Source organism: Nilaparvata lugens, chromosome 2 (genome assembly GCF_014356525.2).
Source record: "Nilaparvata lugens isolate BPH chromosome 2, ASM1435652v1, whole genome shotgun sequence".
NCBI classification, from domain to species: domain Eukaryota; kingdom Metazoa; phylum Arthropoda; class Insecta; order Hemiptera; family Delphacidae; genus Nilaparvata; species Nilaparvata lugens.
This window is the reverse complement of record NC_052505.1, coordinates 79601279-79616519: the sequence shown is the minus strand read 5'-3', so window position 1 is coordinate 79616519 and position 15241 is coordinate 79601279. Positions and strand designations below refer to the sequence as shown.

At 36.3% G+C, this 15241-nt stretch overlaps 1 protein-coding gene across 6 annotated transcripts in view; it reads right to left on the bottom strand.

The window, feature by feature from the left end:
* Positions 1-15241, bottom strand: part of LOC111057538 (ADAMTS-like protein 1) — a 323119-nt gene that overhangs the window by 111805 nt on the left and 196073 nt on the right. For all 6 annotated transcript variants that reach the window (XM_039421842.1, XM_039421841.1, XM_039421845.1 and 3 more), the window contains one exon: positions 12357-12470. In XM_039421842.1, coding sequence (XP_039277776.1) covers positions 12357-12470 — 114 coding nt within the window. The remainder of the gene's footprint in view (positions 1-12356; positions 12471-15241) is intronic.

Sequence of the window (15241 nt, the reverse complement as noted above, 5' to 3'; positions counted from 1 at the left end):
CAGTGAAACGACCGCAAACATGTGAGGTTATGTGAAACGATTATAAGTGAATGATCAAAAATTGAAATAGTGTGAAAAATTCGTTCAATGAAGAAATACGAAAGTGTGATTCGATAATATGTTCCGTGATGAAGTGAATCAAATTAGCAATATCGTTAACATAAAAATGACAATAACATACAGGATACAAAATGGATAATGCGATGACAAAGGTACGCCTCTTACAATTTATTACTATTACTATTATAAATATTTTACTCTTATAAGTTCTCGCCGCAATTCTATATAGGGCTAGTATTCTTCGCAAAATTTTATATAAAAGCAGTGATGCTCTGCTTGAATTCCACGATATATCCGTGATTTAATTTTACTTCCCTCTCTATGTTTTAAAAACTTTTAAAACTGTAAATAACTTCAATCCTCTTTTCTGTAAATTTTTATAAATTGTTTCAATATAGACCTAATATTCTTCAAATAATATGACCTTTCTTATGATATCTCTTATACCTATGACTTATAGTATGACCAATTTTCGAATAACACGATAATAAATTCTGAGTTCGATTTTTTCTCTAAAAATTCATCAATCGATAAATTTCTTTTCTGTTCAAAAATTGGGTATGGTACTTCTTGTTATTTTATATAACAGTGAACAGTCAATATTAAAATTGAAGAAATTCACAACCATGAATTTTTCAAAAAATTTTCCCGTTGTCAGCGCTATAGTATACTGAGCAACTAAATAATTCTCGCAGTCGATTATCCACCTCTTCAATGCCCCACGTTGGGCGCCAAATCATGTGGTGCTCTTCCTGGGGGAGTCACTCTCACCTCCAAGGATAGGACAACACACGTAGGGTGATGTAATGCTGTATTTAAATGCCTCACGTTGGGCCGGCAAATCATGTGGAGCTCTATTTGAAGGCTTCACACATGTAGGGTGAATCTTGTACTGAGTCAATGGTGTAGTGGCTATAAATTTTGTAATTGCGTGTGTGGACGCTGAGTGTACACCAGACTGATTGATTCACTACAAGATTCAATACAATTGTCGGAATCGCGGGAGGCCTAAACGCTCGCTCACCCTTGATTCTTCTAATGACAAGTTGTATTGTGATGAAATTTTTATAAGTAGTGTAGCGATCGCTAAACACTGAATACGGATACCTTAAAATTATTACCTGTGAAGAATGAGCATACAAAATCATACAGGTCGAGCAAAAATCCCGATGTAGATAATTTACGGGACTGCGTCTCTAATAATTCTGAAGGATTAAAATACGGTATTTGGACCAAATATCGTTCAGAATATATTTCGAGAACAGAGTCTTGTCGGTTTTAAGCTCTATTGTAGGAATTTATATGATCTATGGCTGCATCTGCTGTACAATTGATGTGTTCGCTCCAAAGTCGAGGTAGGTAACAGATAAAAGCTGATATATGAGCAGGTAAGGACAAAGAATAAATATCTCGATCTGACCCCACTCGCTACATCCACTTAGACCTGTTCCAATATCCAGCTTATTCAATTATTCCAATGATCGTATTCGATCGGTTCTTGATGATATAGAACGTATCAGACACAATAATTGACAGGCTTAAGAAATAATCGAACTCAGAAAGCGAATTAACAAAACTGAAATATATTATAATAAAATATGTAATCATACAGTGCAGGTTCAGAATTTGATTTACAGGTTGATAATAATTTAGCATTAACAGAATAGTTAAAAAATTTCTTGTGCTTGCATGATACCATGCGTGATTCAACAGAATTTTACGATTGATAAAATTTAACAGTTTGAAAAAATAGTGAAAAATGAATTATAGAAAATATTTTTAAAAAATGCTCGGGGTCGTGGTTCAGGCAGCGGAGGATAGTTAATCAACTACAAATTCTTATAAATTAAATATGAATAAATTTTAGGCTCTTAATAACTAAAAGCGCTTGTCGGCGTGGCCAATAATTTAACGAAGAAAAATTTATGTTTTTCTGCACTGAAATATTTTCGAAGCGTAGATTGGGGCCCCTTTTAAAACTTATAACTCACGTGAATTTCCTTGGCGGTCGTGGTTTTCTTCTTTAGATCAAAAATCGTTTGATCGGCGGCAATCCAGGCTTTGGTTTCAGCACGTGGGGAATTTTAATTTAATATCTCCTTCACCGAATTAATTAAGGGATAGTTTACTTTAAGCTTTTAAATTTATCGATTGATGAAAACAGAAATTTATAAATAACAAATAGATTGGCCTAAAATATCGGCTCACAAATAGAACATTTAAAAATCGAACAAGAAGTTTTCACAAATAGGTCTTTGGTAACTATAAAAAGAGATCTACACGGTAAGGATTTCAAAAGGGAAGTGCTGCTGTTTTTTCTAAGCTTTTAGGCTAGACCTTGCTTCTCGGAATCTCAATGTAATAATTTGCATAAAAATTTGCCATTGGTAGAACGCTTGTGACGTAAACATGACGTCAGTGGCAAGTAGTAGAATACAATTCCTTTAATTACAATAATGATTCAATTTAGGTAATTCTTAAAACTGCTTAATCTTATAGACATAGTTCCTCTCATACAATGTACATGTGCTAGTGTAACTGATAAGGCAGGGTTGGTGTCTGATAATAGATTAACATGTGTTGCTTTCAAACGATCACCGTCTTGGTGCTATTTCTATGCACTGTGATTGGTTTAGACCTACCAAAGAGATTTAATTACCATGTGGTTCAGTTGAATTAATTATTAATAAATTAATATTCTTGTACAATTTTTATTAGGTTGAGATTATTATAATTAATTTCTGCCATTTTATCAATAATAGAATTTCATGCTATGACCTATTTAGTTACAATAAGACCTGACGCATAATATAATTTCTTAAATAATAAATAATTTCAACAATAATACATACATTTTATTTTTTATTTTGAAATTCTTGATCCTTTATTGATAGTTTTATAATTTTTAGGAATGATATTTTACCTTGCATGAGAACCGTATGATATTTGACAATGCTTTGAATCAGTCAGCTGCGTTCGAACTGTTTTTAAAAACATCTGATCGATAGTAAACAAGTGTAACCTCAAAATCAGTGAGCAATTCGTAAATAATTTGTGCTTTATTCGCAAAATAATTATAATTTTATTGAATAATTTTCCTAGAAAAATATTCAGTACAGAACGGTACTCTTATCTAATATACAGTTATTGATAAGTGAGCTTTATCGCTCGGTCGCTAACTATTCCTTTAGCAAATTCTTTCATTTTAAAAGGTAATCACAATTTTTCTCTCTTTTCATGAGATCTATTTGAAAGATTCATCACAACGTATAGTTCCATCTCTCACCCACGCCAAACTCACCCTCATTCCAGTCTCTCACTGGGAAAGGACAACTATCTCTTCAGGAAACCGATGCGCATACCAGGCGATCTTCACTCTTCACGCGCGAGTTATCGTTCGACATTCCTGTCGCTGTCCCGAACCCAGTTTCATTGTTTTGATTGCGGCCAATCAGTGATCAGTGAACAATAAAGAATCAATCAATGAAGAATCAGCAGACGGGCGACCATTCTGTATACTAGAATTTCCTAGGAGTCACCGATCAAGGATTGTTTGATGGAGGAATTATTTTTGTCATACTGGAAATATTACTGATACAATAATTATGTAATGTCATAGAGAAACAATAGTATAAGTAGATATCCCATGGTATAGGGCGTCTATGTTGCAACTTTTACTGTTATCTCAAGCCGCTAGTTCATGTAATTCTTTTCCGTGAAGCTGTGTGACACTGGTAGTCTCTCATATTGTGCCGTTCATACACTCTCACACCAACAAAACAGTAAAATTCGACAATAATGAACAGTAATCGGCTTGAGATAACAGTAAAAGTTGCGACATAAACGCCCTATACCATGGGATATCTACTTACGCTACTGTTTCTCTATGGTAATGTCAATCTGGCGTCTATTGTTAAGGGTACGAACGGAATGGTCAGGTCGTGTTAGCTTTCAGTTTAGGTCGCGGTCGCAACCGACTTTCATGCAACACAAACACATTGTAAAATATGGGGATGAACATGCAAACTCTATTCTCCCGTCAACGCAACTCCTCCATTATCAGCTACCTCTTCTCCTCTTATTGATTGCTCCATTTTTTTCTAATCGAGTCTTCTCCTGTTCTCCTTCCCGTATCCTCTTTTTCTCTTCTACTTCCACTCTCTTTCTTCTCTTCCCTCTTCCACCTCTCTTCCTTCTCTTTATCTCCTCCCTTCCTCCTCTCATTCTCTACTTCATCTCCTTCTCTCATTTTACACTTATTTTCCACTCCTTCTATATTTCTCCTCTCCTCCTCCTCTCTTCACCATATTCTTTCCTTCCCCTTCTCCTCCTCTTTCTCTTGTTGTTTCCGTTTCCATCTCTATTCTCTATTTCTATTATCAATTACTATTACTCTCTAATTACTATTTCTCTAGTAATTCTCCTCTCCTCCTTACCTCTCCCTCTTTTTCTAATCTCTTATTGTTCTCCACTGCTCTTCTACACCTTTAGCTCTTTGCTCTATTTCCTCATTTCCATCTCATCTCTATCTTCACTAGTCAGCTGCTCCTTCTCTTTTCTCCCCCTTCTCCTAACATCCTCTTCTCCTATGCTCCTTCCTCTCTCTTCTCCTCCACACCTCTTTAACCATTTCTTCCTTCTTCTTCCTTTCTCCTCCTTCCTCTTCCAAAATATAGAAGTTGAGCTGCAACCCTTATTCAGTTGAGTTCTTTCTAGAAAACTCTATTAGAGACAAGAACTCTCCTCATCTCTCTATATAACAACTCCTCAATGACTGGAGAGAACAAAAAAATCAAATTATTACAGATTCTTACGGGCAGAATACTTCATGACCAGTGTAACTCTTCCTAAACAATTTGAAAGCATAGTGAATGAAATAGTTACAGATTCTTGTGAGAAGAATACTTTATGACTTGGTCTGATGATCTATTAAATTTGAAATACTATTTTTTATTTTGAGAAATCGTAATTAAACATTCTAGAATCAAATCACACATTATACCAACAACTTGACATTAACTCCTAATAATTTTGAATATTTTTTCCAGTAGCAAAGTAGGCCTTCTCTGGCAACTTGGAAAGGAATACTCAACGACTGGAGCTGGAGCAAAGAGGAGCACGCGCGGCTGACCGTGTATAAGTGGCAACTGACAACGTGTCTGTCCCTAATTGGTCTCTATTGACATTTCACCAGCGACGCCACTCACTCTCTCACTCACTCACTCACTCACTCACTCCCACCTCATCCCAGCAGCACATGTCACATGGTGCGATAACACATACACTCACACATAAGCACCCACGCACACACTTTACCACAACAGTCTAGCCACTGCGCTTTGTAAACTGCAACGAACGCTGGCTAAATTCCACCCAAATCCTCGAGCTTTCCACTCTGCACCATATATGAATTCGTTTCGATGAATAATTGATCGTTCTATTTTTCATGCCTACCGTTATTTATCAACTCTCCATTCTAATCCTAACCACACTGTATACTCTCGTGAGTTATCGTTGCTCTGAAAAAAGCACACAGCTTTCACATTACGGACATGAATAACTAAAGGGCTGTATGAAAAATCTTGGCTCAGTTTGACAACCTAATCCGTCTGTGAACTGCGTGAGTACTTCATTCAGACTGGTCAACAATGTGACAGAATAAACTTCCACAATATAGTCCGCTGATTCATAAAAACACCATTTATATTATTAGTTAGATGCTAATTCTTCCATAAAAACACACTCATAGTTTATGATTTAGATTATGCTCTAATTTACAATCCTCTTGGCTTCACTGAATCAAGTGTTTATTCTGAAGAACCATGCATCGCATTGACAACTCCATGCAATCGTAATTGAATACCATATCATCATTGAAATACCAAATTCAAAAATATACAATTTCAGTTGAGTGAAGAGATAAGCAATCACAGAATTTCAATGAATATTATTAAACCACATATTTATTGAAAACGAGATAGCGATTCTGGTTGTTACATCATTATGAGTCCCTGGTAAACTTAAACTACATATTATTAAAGAACAGCAGTATTCATACTACGGTCAAGCAACGCTATTGGTGGAGGCTTTGTATAAATCACTGTTCCGACAGTAAAAAAAAATCTGGTGTGGCGCACTCACACAACTTTCCTTGCCGTTATGAAAATTGATCAACTGACGCTAGTGTTCCCGCGCAACTCAAGTCTACTATTTTAAGATCTAAGCCAGCTGGTGACAGGACAATAACGCTGCAGACACTCGAAGTCTGCTATCTCTTCATAGTGAATGATTTAATAGAATCAACAGTTGCCAACAGTTATCGAGCTTATTTTCAATTTTAGATGAAAATGTTACTGAACATTAATTGTAGAGATTTTCATGCTCAATCTCTTCCACTTGAATTTTTTCGTTTAAACTGTATCTGAAGCCTGATAATTGGGAATCTGAAATCAAACTTTGCATAGATGGGGCGCAGCTCCTGAAATTTTTACAGATCTGGGACTTGTGGTAGTTGATAGAGCTTATCAATTTCTATTTTAGGTATGAATTTGATCAAAATCGTTGGAGCCATTTTCGAGAAAATTGTGAAAAGCCCTGTTTTTGACAACATTTTCGCCGCCATCTTGAAGTGCATTTGATCGAAATTGTTCGTGTCGGATCCTTATAGTGTAAGGACCTTAAGTTCCAAATTTCAAGTTTTTCCGTCAATTGGGAGATGAGATATCGTGTACACAGACGCACATACACTCACACATAAGCACCCACGCACACACTTTACCACAACAGTCTAGCCACTGCGCTTTGTAAACTGCAACGAACGCTGGCTAAATTCCACCCAAATCCTCGAGCTTTCCACTCTGCACCATATATGAATTCGTTTCGATGAATAATTGATCGTTCTATTTTTCATGCCTACCGTTATTTATCAACTCTCCATTCTAATCCTAACCACACTGTATACTCTCGTGAGTTATCGTTGCTCTGAAAAAAGCACACAGCTTTCACATTACGGACATGAATAACTAAAGGGCTGTATGAAAAATCTTGGCTCAGTTTGACAACCTAATCCGTCTGTGAACTGCGTGAGTACTTCATTCAGACTGGTCAACAATGTGACAGAATAAACTTCCACAATATAGTCCGCTGATTCATAAAAACACCATTTATATTATTAGTTAGATGCTAATTCTTCCATAAAAACACACTCATAGTTTATGATTTAGATTATGCTCTAATTTACAATCCTCTTGGCTTCACTGAATCAAGTGTTTATTCTGAAGAACCATGCATCGCATTGACAACTCCATGCAATCGTAATTGAAATACCATATCATCATTGAAATACCAAATTCAAAAATATACAATTTCAGTTGAGTGAAGAGATAAGCAATCACAGAATTTCAATGAATATTATTAAACCACATATTTATTGAAAAACGAGATAGCGATTCTGGTTGTTACATCATTATGAGTCCCTGGTAAACTTAAACTACATATTATTAAAGAACAGCAGTATTCATACTAACGGTCAAGCAACGCTATTGGTGGAGGCTTTGTATAAATCACTGTTCCGACAGTAAAAAAAAATCTGGTGTGGCGCACTCACACAACTTTCCTTGCCGTTATGAAAATTGATCAACTGACGCTAGTGTTCCCGCGCAACTCAAGTCTACTATTTTAAGATCTAAGCCAGCTGGTGACAGGACAATAACGCTGCAGACACTCGAAGTCTGCTATCTCTTCATAGTGAATGATTTAATAGAATCAACAGTTGCCACAGTTATCGAGCTTATTTTCAATTTTAGATGAAAATGTTACTGAACATTAATTGTAGAGATTTTCATGCTCAATCTCTTCCACTTGAATTTTTTCGTTTAAACTGTATCTGAAGCCTGATAATTGGGAATCTGAAATCAAACTTTGCATAGATGGGGCGCAGCTCCTGAAATTTTTACAGATCTGGGACTTGTGGTAGTTGATAGAGCTTATCAATTTCTATTTTAGGTATGAATTTGATCAAAATCGTTGGAGCCATTTTCGAGAAAATTGTGAAAAGCCCTGTTTTTGACAACATTTTCGCCGCCATCTTGAAGTGCATTTGATCGAAATTGTTCGTGTCGGATCCTTATAGTGTAAGGACCTTAAGTTCCAAATTTCAAGTTTTTCCGTCAATTGGGAGATGAGATATCGTGTACACAGACGCACATACACTCATACACACACACACACACACACACATACACACACACACACACACACACACACACATACAGACCAATACCCAAAAACCACTTTTTTGGACTCAGGGTACCTTGAGACGTATAGAAATTTAGAAATTGGGGTATCTTAATTTTTTTCGGAAAGCAATACTTTCCTTACCTATGGTAATAGGGCAAGGAAAGTAAAAATACTGCTACTCTTCACTTGTAGTTATAGTTGAACAAAGATTGATAATGGTGTGACAACGTTATCTCGTTGTTACATAAATACGTGGCTGGACATTTCATAGCCTTTTTATTCATATCACGATACACGATATCTCCTTCACAAATACTCAGAAAATTCATTTTTTACAACTTTTGTATAATTTTTTGACCAAGTGAAGTTGTAAAAATTGAATATCGATAATAAACTCGATCAAGTTCATTAAAACCTATTATTTACCACGATACATTCATCGATCAATAGAAAATACATCAAGAGCCCTGCATACAGCTCGTTCTATGACTTCATATTTACCAGCTTCCACTCACTCTCAAGTTGATGATTCGTCACAGAGGACAATGACGTCACGTCACTCTCTTAATTGACATCGTCAACAGTTAGTTAACGACGGTGCTGCTCCTGCTGGAGAACATCAACAGTCAAAAGCGGCGACAGATTTAGCAACGTGCCCCTTGCAACACTTTTGGGGTCAAAGGTTGAACTTCTCAGATGTCATCCTGGACGATTCCATTAGTGGGATCATAGAGGTGGAATAGAAGGATAGCCTACATCATACTGTTATTTTACGCGGTCAAAATAAGAAGCAGTCATTGATTTTCATTTTCATTTTCATTTTGTTCCACAACAACGGCAGGAGGGTTCATGTTATCAGTTTGTAATGAATGGTTGTACTGTTTTGGATGTGTATCACTCGTCTTTATTAGAACCGAAATAGTTTTGAGTTGGTTTCAAGTCATGAAATCTCGAACATTGTGTTTATACGTTACAAACTGTTCTATTTGATTCTACTCCCGTTTGATGAATCATTGTGGTATATTTCTATAATATGAGAAAATATTTATAATCATTATAATAGCCTATATTTCTATAAATAATAAATTTCTATAATATATATAATCTATATTACTATTTCTATAATAATAATAGTAAAAATATTTCTACTGATATATTTTGGAAGTTTTTTTTATCAATTTGTGATGGATGGTTATATTGTTTTGGAAGTTCAGCACTCCTCTTCAATTTAACATAAATATTTTGAGCTTAGTTGAAAGAACTCAAGTATTTTACTGAAAACATAGTTTTCCAACCAGTAACCACTTTCGTTCAAAATTTTCATAGAATACCATTGATTTGATTCTTCTCCAGCTTCAATCATTAATTTGATTGGTGGGCAGTTTTTCATCGTTTTCAGTCCAGAGCTGTACTTCCCAGTTGGATGTAGCTATGGATCCCTGGATTTTTGGTAACTTGCTTCATATATTGTTTAGATTATTGTTAGATTGGTAGCTTATAGATTTGATTAGGTTATAGAAAATGATAAAAGTAATCGATCAACCATGCAGAATGGTGCAAAAATCTGCTTCAATAATAGAACAAATGTTATTTGGTAAGGCTGAAATTTTGAAGTGAATGACAACCATCAGGATATAATAATGAAGCTCAATTTATCAATTTTGTTAGGAAGTTCTCTTCAAGCGGTCTGTTATTGTTCGAATAATGCTTTTAAAATCATGTACAGTAATAATTAATGATTATAATTTATTATTGGTTATTTTGAACAAATTGCTAATTTAGATAGATAGATAGATAGATAGATAAAGAATTTATTGATACTCATAACAAAAAGCACAATTACAATTCCAAAGCAATAACAAAAATTCAATTGGCATGGCACATGCCGTCAGCCAGAGTTGGTAGTTTATCTGTATCATATCATATCAATTTTTCGATAAGCTGATTTCTCGAAATTCTAAATTATTTCGGACAACATCTTATCGGAAACCAATCATATCTGAAACCAATTGCTCCCGATACTTCAAAGCCTCGTCAATATAGCCCACCAATCTTCTCCAGTTTTCACCATTCAGGTATCTAAGTATAGTTTCCTCTTCTATAATCCAGCGACCGAACCATTTCATCCGAAACTCTCCCAGTACTGTGCATCGACCCAAGAAGTGGCATGTGTCTTCTATCTCCCTGCTATTGCAAAGTGAACATATATAGCTGTTATCATTCCTATCTACCCTGAAATTCAGAGGTAACAGGGACCCTCTCACTCTGAATATCATACTGATAAAACGTCTCTTGTTTTCGTCATTAATATAATCTCTTCCAATTGTATGCGACGTTCTTAGTCTCTGATACATTGAGTGGAACTGCGAAGTTGCGGCCCTATTCCACCAAGTTTCTATCAATCTGTCACGTATCCGTTCAATGATAATTTCACATCCATTTCTCCATAAACTCGGCTGGATCACTGGATCAATCCAGTCCATATTGTATTGCACATACAAATGTTTCCAATCCTTGTACCATCCACATTTGCTTTGCGCCATCAATCTTGCTATTCTTCCTGTGAATCTGAACTCAGGTAGGTTTATAGTCTTTACTATATACTTCACATTCATTCTCAAAGTATCTAGCCATAAAAACGCCCTCCCCACTCTCCAGATACAATATATAATTAGGTGTGTTCATTGGTAAGCAAAACAGTCTTTTAAGAAAGAATCTATGAAAGCATTCTAGTTGCTCTCTCTGTTGGTACCCCCATACCTCTGCGGCATATGTAACCGTGGCCTTGCTCACCGCATTAAAAACTAAAAACAAAAAATTGCTAATTTATTTCCATCTGTATCATGCATTATTTCCATCATCGTCATTCCCCATAGAATATGGAAGACTCTCAAAGATATCCAATGTGAGAGAGTATCTATTGATAGGGAAGAGACCAGACAACGGAATATCAATACTCAATTCTTTTCAGAAGTTCATCAGATATCGGATATTGTTGAAGGAGAGAATGGGGAAATGAAGATTTTGCTGATGTTGCATGTTGACAACGGGGCATTTCGCATCAGAAGCCCTTGGATGTTGACTCCCATTTTTCCAGCGTAATATTCTTTAAGAACAGCATGGCTGTTCAATGCAGTATGGGTTGGGGGGTCGAGCAGAGTTAATTCAGGAGTCAGAGGCCTTTCTCGGTTCAGCGAGGGGTGGGGATGAGAGGGAGGAATGGAGGGAGAGAGAGCATGGAAAAGCTCTCTGCCGAAGCTGGTAGTACAAGGCAGGTCCTAAAATATTCACGGCTCGACGTCACAATCCAACCGCCCACAGGTCGTGTGCGGCGCGTTCTACACACGGTCGCGCGACACAAAACGCCCGTGTAAATGTCTATACGAGATACGCATCTCGATGTCGTCACTAGAATGTCAACTATGTTAGCTTCATTACGTATCATATTTGATAATAAGTTATATGACAAGTATGGCTCAAGTTATATATCAAGTTGGCTCGAATTTAGAACCCTCTATTATTATTAGAGCTAATATTTTTGGCTCTGAAATGAACGTAGAGGGTTCAAAAATCTCTATAAATAATCATTAACAATCATATTTAAATTTTTTATCCGACAAATGATCAATAACAGAATAGGAATCAAGAGTTTTTTCAGCAAAGCTACGATTAAAAACTATGATGCGACGAAACTTGATCATTTCACAATTCAAATGTTTTATTTCAAATTTAAAGTGTAATATGGGATTTTTGTAGAATGTGTTTTTCGTGTTCCTAAATTCCAAGTCGATTCCATAATACATCGAATATATTGCGTACATGAAAACATAACTGGGTCCTCACATTTGTTTCTGAATAAGGAGCTTCTTTTGTGGAGATAATTCTGAACACATGACTATGTTTGATGTTTTATAGTGGAAATGGAGTGTTGCTGACAAGAATGAATGTATTTGAACGGAATGTAAATGTAGAGAAATGATAAAATTTTGACAAATTCATGTCTGACGAGGGTGGAAAACATTAGTAATATCTTCACAGGAATAATAATTAGCATTTACCTGTTCATCCTCTCTCTCCCACAGCTGCCTCTCATTTTCCAGTTCTTTCAAGTCTGATTCCACATCAGATTCGATTTCAGAGCTCGTTTCGTTGGAGGCTTCTGCCACCGTCTCCTGCGAACAAACATACAATTTCAAAATTCACATTTAATCAGAAATTGAGAACATCGTTATTCTGATTCGGAGAATTCAACACATATTCGTTACATAGTGCTGTCAGAGACTCGTAATTCTGTGATTTGCTATGTGGGGGCTGCTCATGAAATCTTGAAGCTCCGGTAATACAGAAAAAAAGGAATCTGCACATTGGAGGTGCAGAAAATAATTAAGCAAGAGTGAAATATGTATGGAGTTATAATATTATTCACCTCGTATTATTAAGACTTGTTTCATAAAACATTTCCATGGGAAAATTCCTCATGTGACAAAATCTTCCATTATAACTCAAATTTGAATGAACCATAAATATACTAGCTGTTCATGTACGTAAGAATAGAGAATTGCATTTAAAAAAGTATCGATTCATTTGAGATGAATAGATTTGTGATAATTATTGAGAAAATGTCAGATGTAATTGAAAAATCAAATGAAAGACCCAGCTGATCTTGTTCACTGTTTCAATTATTGAAATACATTATATATGTAGGACCGCTTTCTGCTGAAATATCCTGGAAACTTGACTTTAGACAACTGGATTATTCTATTATTTTGACTTGATAACTTCTCATTCTCATTCCACTGTTTCTCAAAATGACAAGTAACTATTCTCAATTACTTGTGATTACTTCTCATATAAAATCGACTAATCGACTATTCTTATGTATTCTCAATTACATATGAATACTCTCAAATACAATTGACATCTTCTCAAACTGAATCGATATTTTCTCAAATAAAATTGGAAAAGGTGAGGTTGCACTAATATTAGAAAAACTGAAAAAAATCAGAGTAGGCATTGAATAGAAAAGAAAAGTACACTACTTGCTCATGCCTTGTTTTATGACGTCTTTCTAGTCAATAGATCCAATTCAAAATCCATATCCCACCACTACTATTGATGTAGGCCTATAACCTCCGCATAATTATCACATAATTTCCAGATAGATCATAAGTTTGTAGTTGGAGACCAGGAATGAAAATATATTTTGTGGATGAAACCACACAACATTTTGTCTTAATCCTAATGGCACCAACCAAGCTGAGCAAAAGAACTAGAAAAGGGAAAGTTGTAGGAACTTTTGAAATTATTAAGATTGATATGAGTATCAGACTGCCAAATAGATGGTTCGACCCAAGAGCCAGAATTCCAATACAAGAGATTGCAGTAAGTGGAGTAGCTGATAGTTTTGTTTTCTCTTTCTGGTAGCCTGGACCAAAACCGAAGTGGGATTTATGTTGGCGGTTTCTGCCTCTTCATACCACTCCTCCTCTCTGTCTCCTCTTCATCCTTTTCATCCTCTTGTACCTCCTCTTCCTCCTTCTCCTCCTCCTCTCCGACCACCGTCACTCTGGCATAGCGGAAAATCCGCAGTCAAGCTTAAATAAATCATACGCTAGAAGGGTCACGAAGTAATCTCATCGTCAATAATATACTAGGTGCCAATTTCAACGAGACCGCACGCGGCTCCAATCTAATGTATATCGTATTCGAATGAATGTAACTTGATGAAAACGCTTGGTAAACCTTAATCTCCTTATACTCATATAACAATGACAATTCAGTCATGCTTCATCTCAAGCTGAGTATGACCACTACCTCCGTAAACAAAGCCATAGTGCATTCATATGACGTCAGCACAGGTAGGGCTCCTACACCAATAAAAACACTAGCTTATTGATCAGCTGAAATCAACGAATTTTTTTGGGTGTAGAAGCCCTACCTGTGCTGTCGTCACACGAATGCACTACGGCTTTGTTTACGGAGGTATGACATGTGTGAGTTTCCAAGTGATCATATCAAGTTTTTGTTCAATTTGAAGAGAATTTGAGTTCAAGAGAGTTGGAAATACGTGAGTTTCCAAGCAATCATATTAAGTTGATATTAATTTTGAAGAGAACTCGAGTTCAACATGCATTGAATGTAAATGAGATAAAACCATAAATATGAAGATTCTCGATTACTAATTATTATTAATCAAGAATTATCTGTAATTTATAAGGGGGAAGTGAAACAGTAATTCAATAAATTATTTAACTCAATTTGACTCCGTAGATAACCGCTCATAAATAGCTCTAACTTTTTCAGCTTCACCTAGTTCGCATACACCCTCCAGTGTAGCGGTAATGAGATCAGTCTGAAATTTCAGCAGTAGCCGACCGATGGAGTTCATAACTGGAGCGAAGCGGCTGACTTTCTAAGTGATCTGTAGCTTATACCCTTGAGACATTTGTTTTCTCAGTTTGTTTTCAAGCTGAAAATGAGCCGATAGAAAATGCAAAGCATGAACGCAAACAGAGAGAGAAATGGGACGATAAGTTTGCACCGAGATGCGAAAGATTTGGCAGTGGAAATGTAGAGGAAATATTAGGTATGGTAATGCTTGTAAATCTGAACCGGGTTTAAACTCACTCCGTCCACAGCCATCGTCAATCTTGGTCGATTTGCATAACGCAGCAGCAGCAGGACCAGTCAGCGTCACCAGTGACAGAGAGTCAGCCTCACTAGTGACACAGAGTCAGCCTCACTAGTGACACAGAGTCACCGGGTGACGAACGCTCAGACGCACACCACTGATCTGCATACAGCATACAACTTCGCTCAAATCATCATCAACATCATAATTTCGCTCACTACCTTCACTTTCTATATGTGTCAGCAATGCAGCAGCCCTAACTCACTCACACCTCGACACGACATCCTCCGAAACGCGCTACTCTAATTTTGG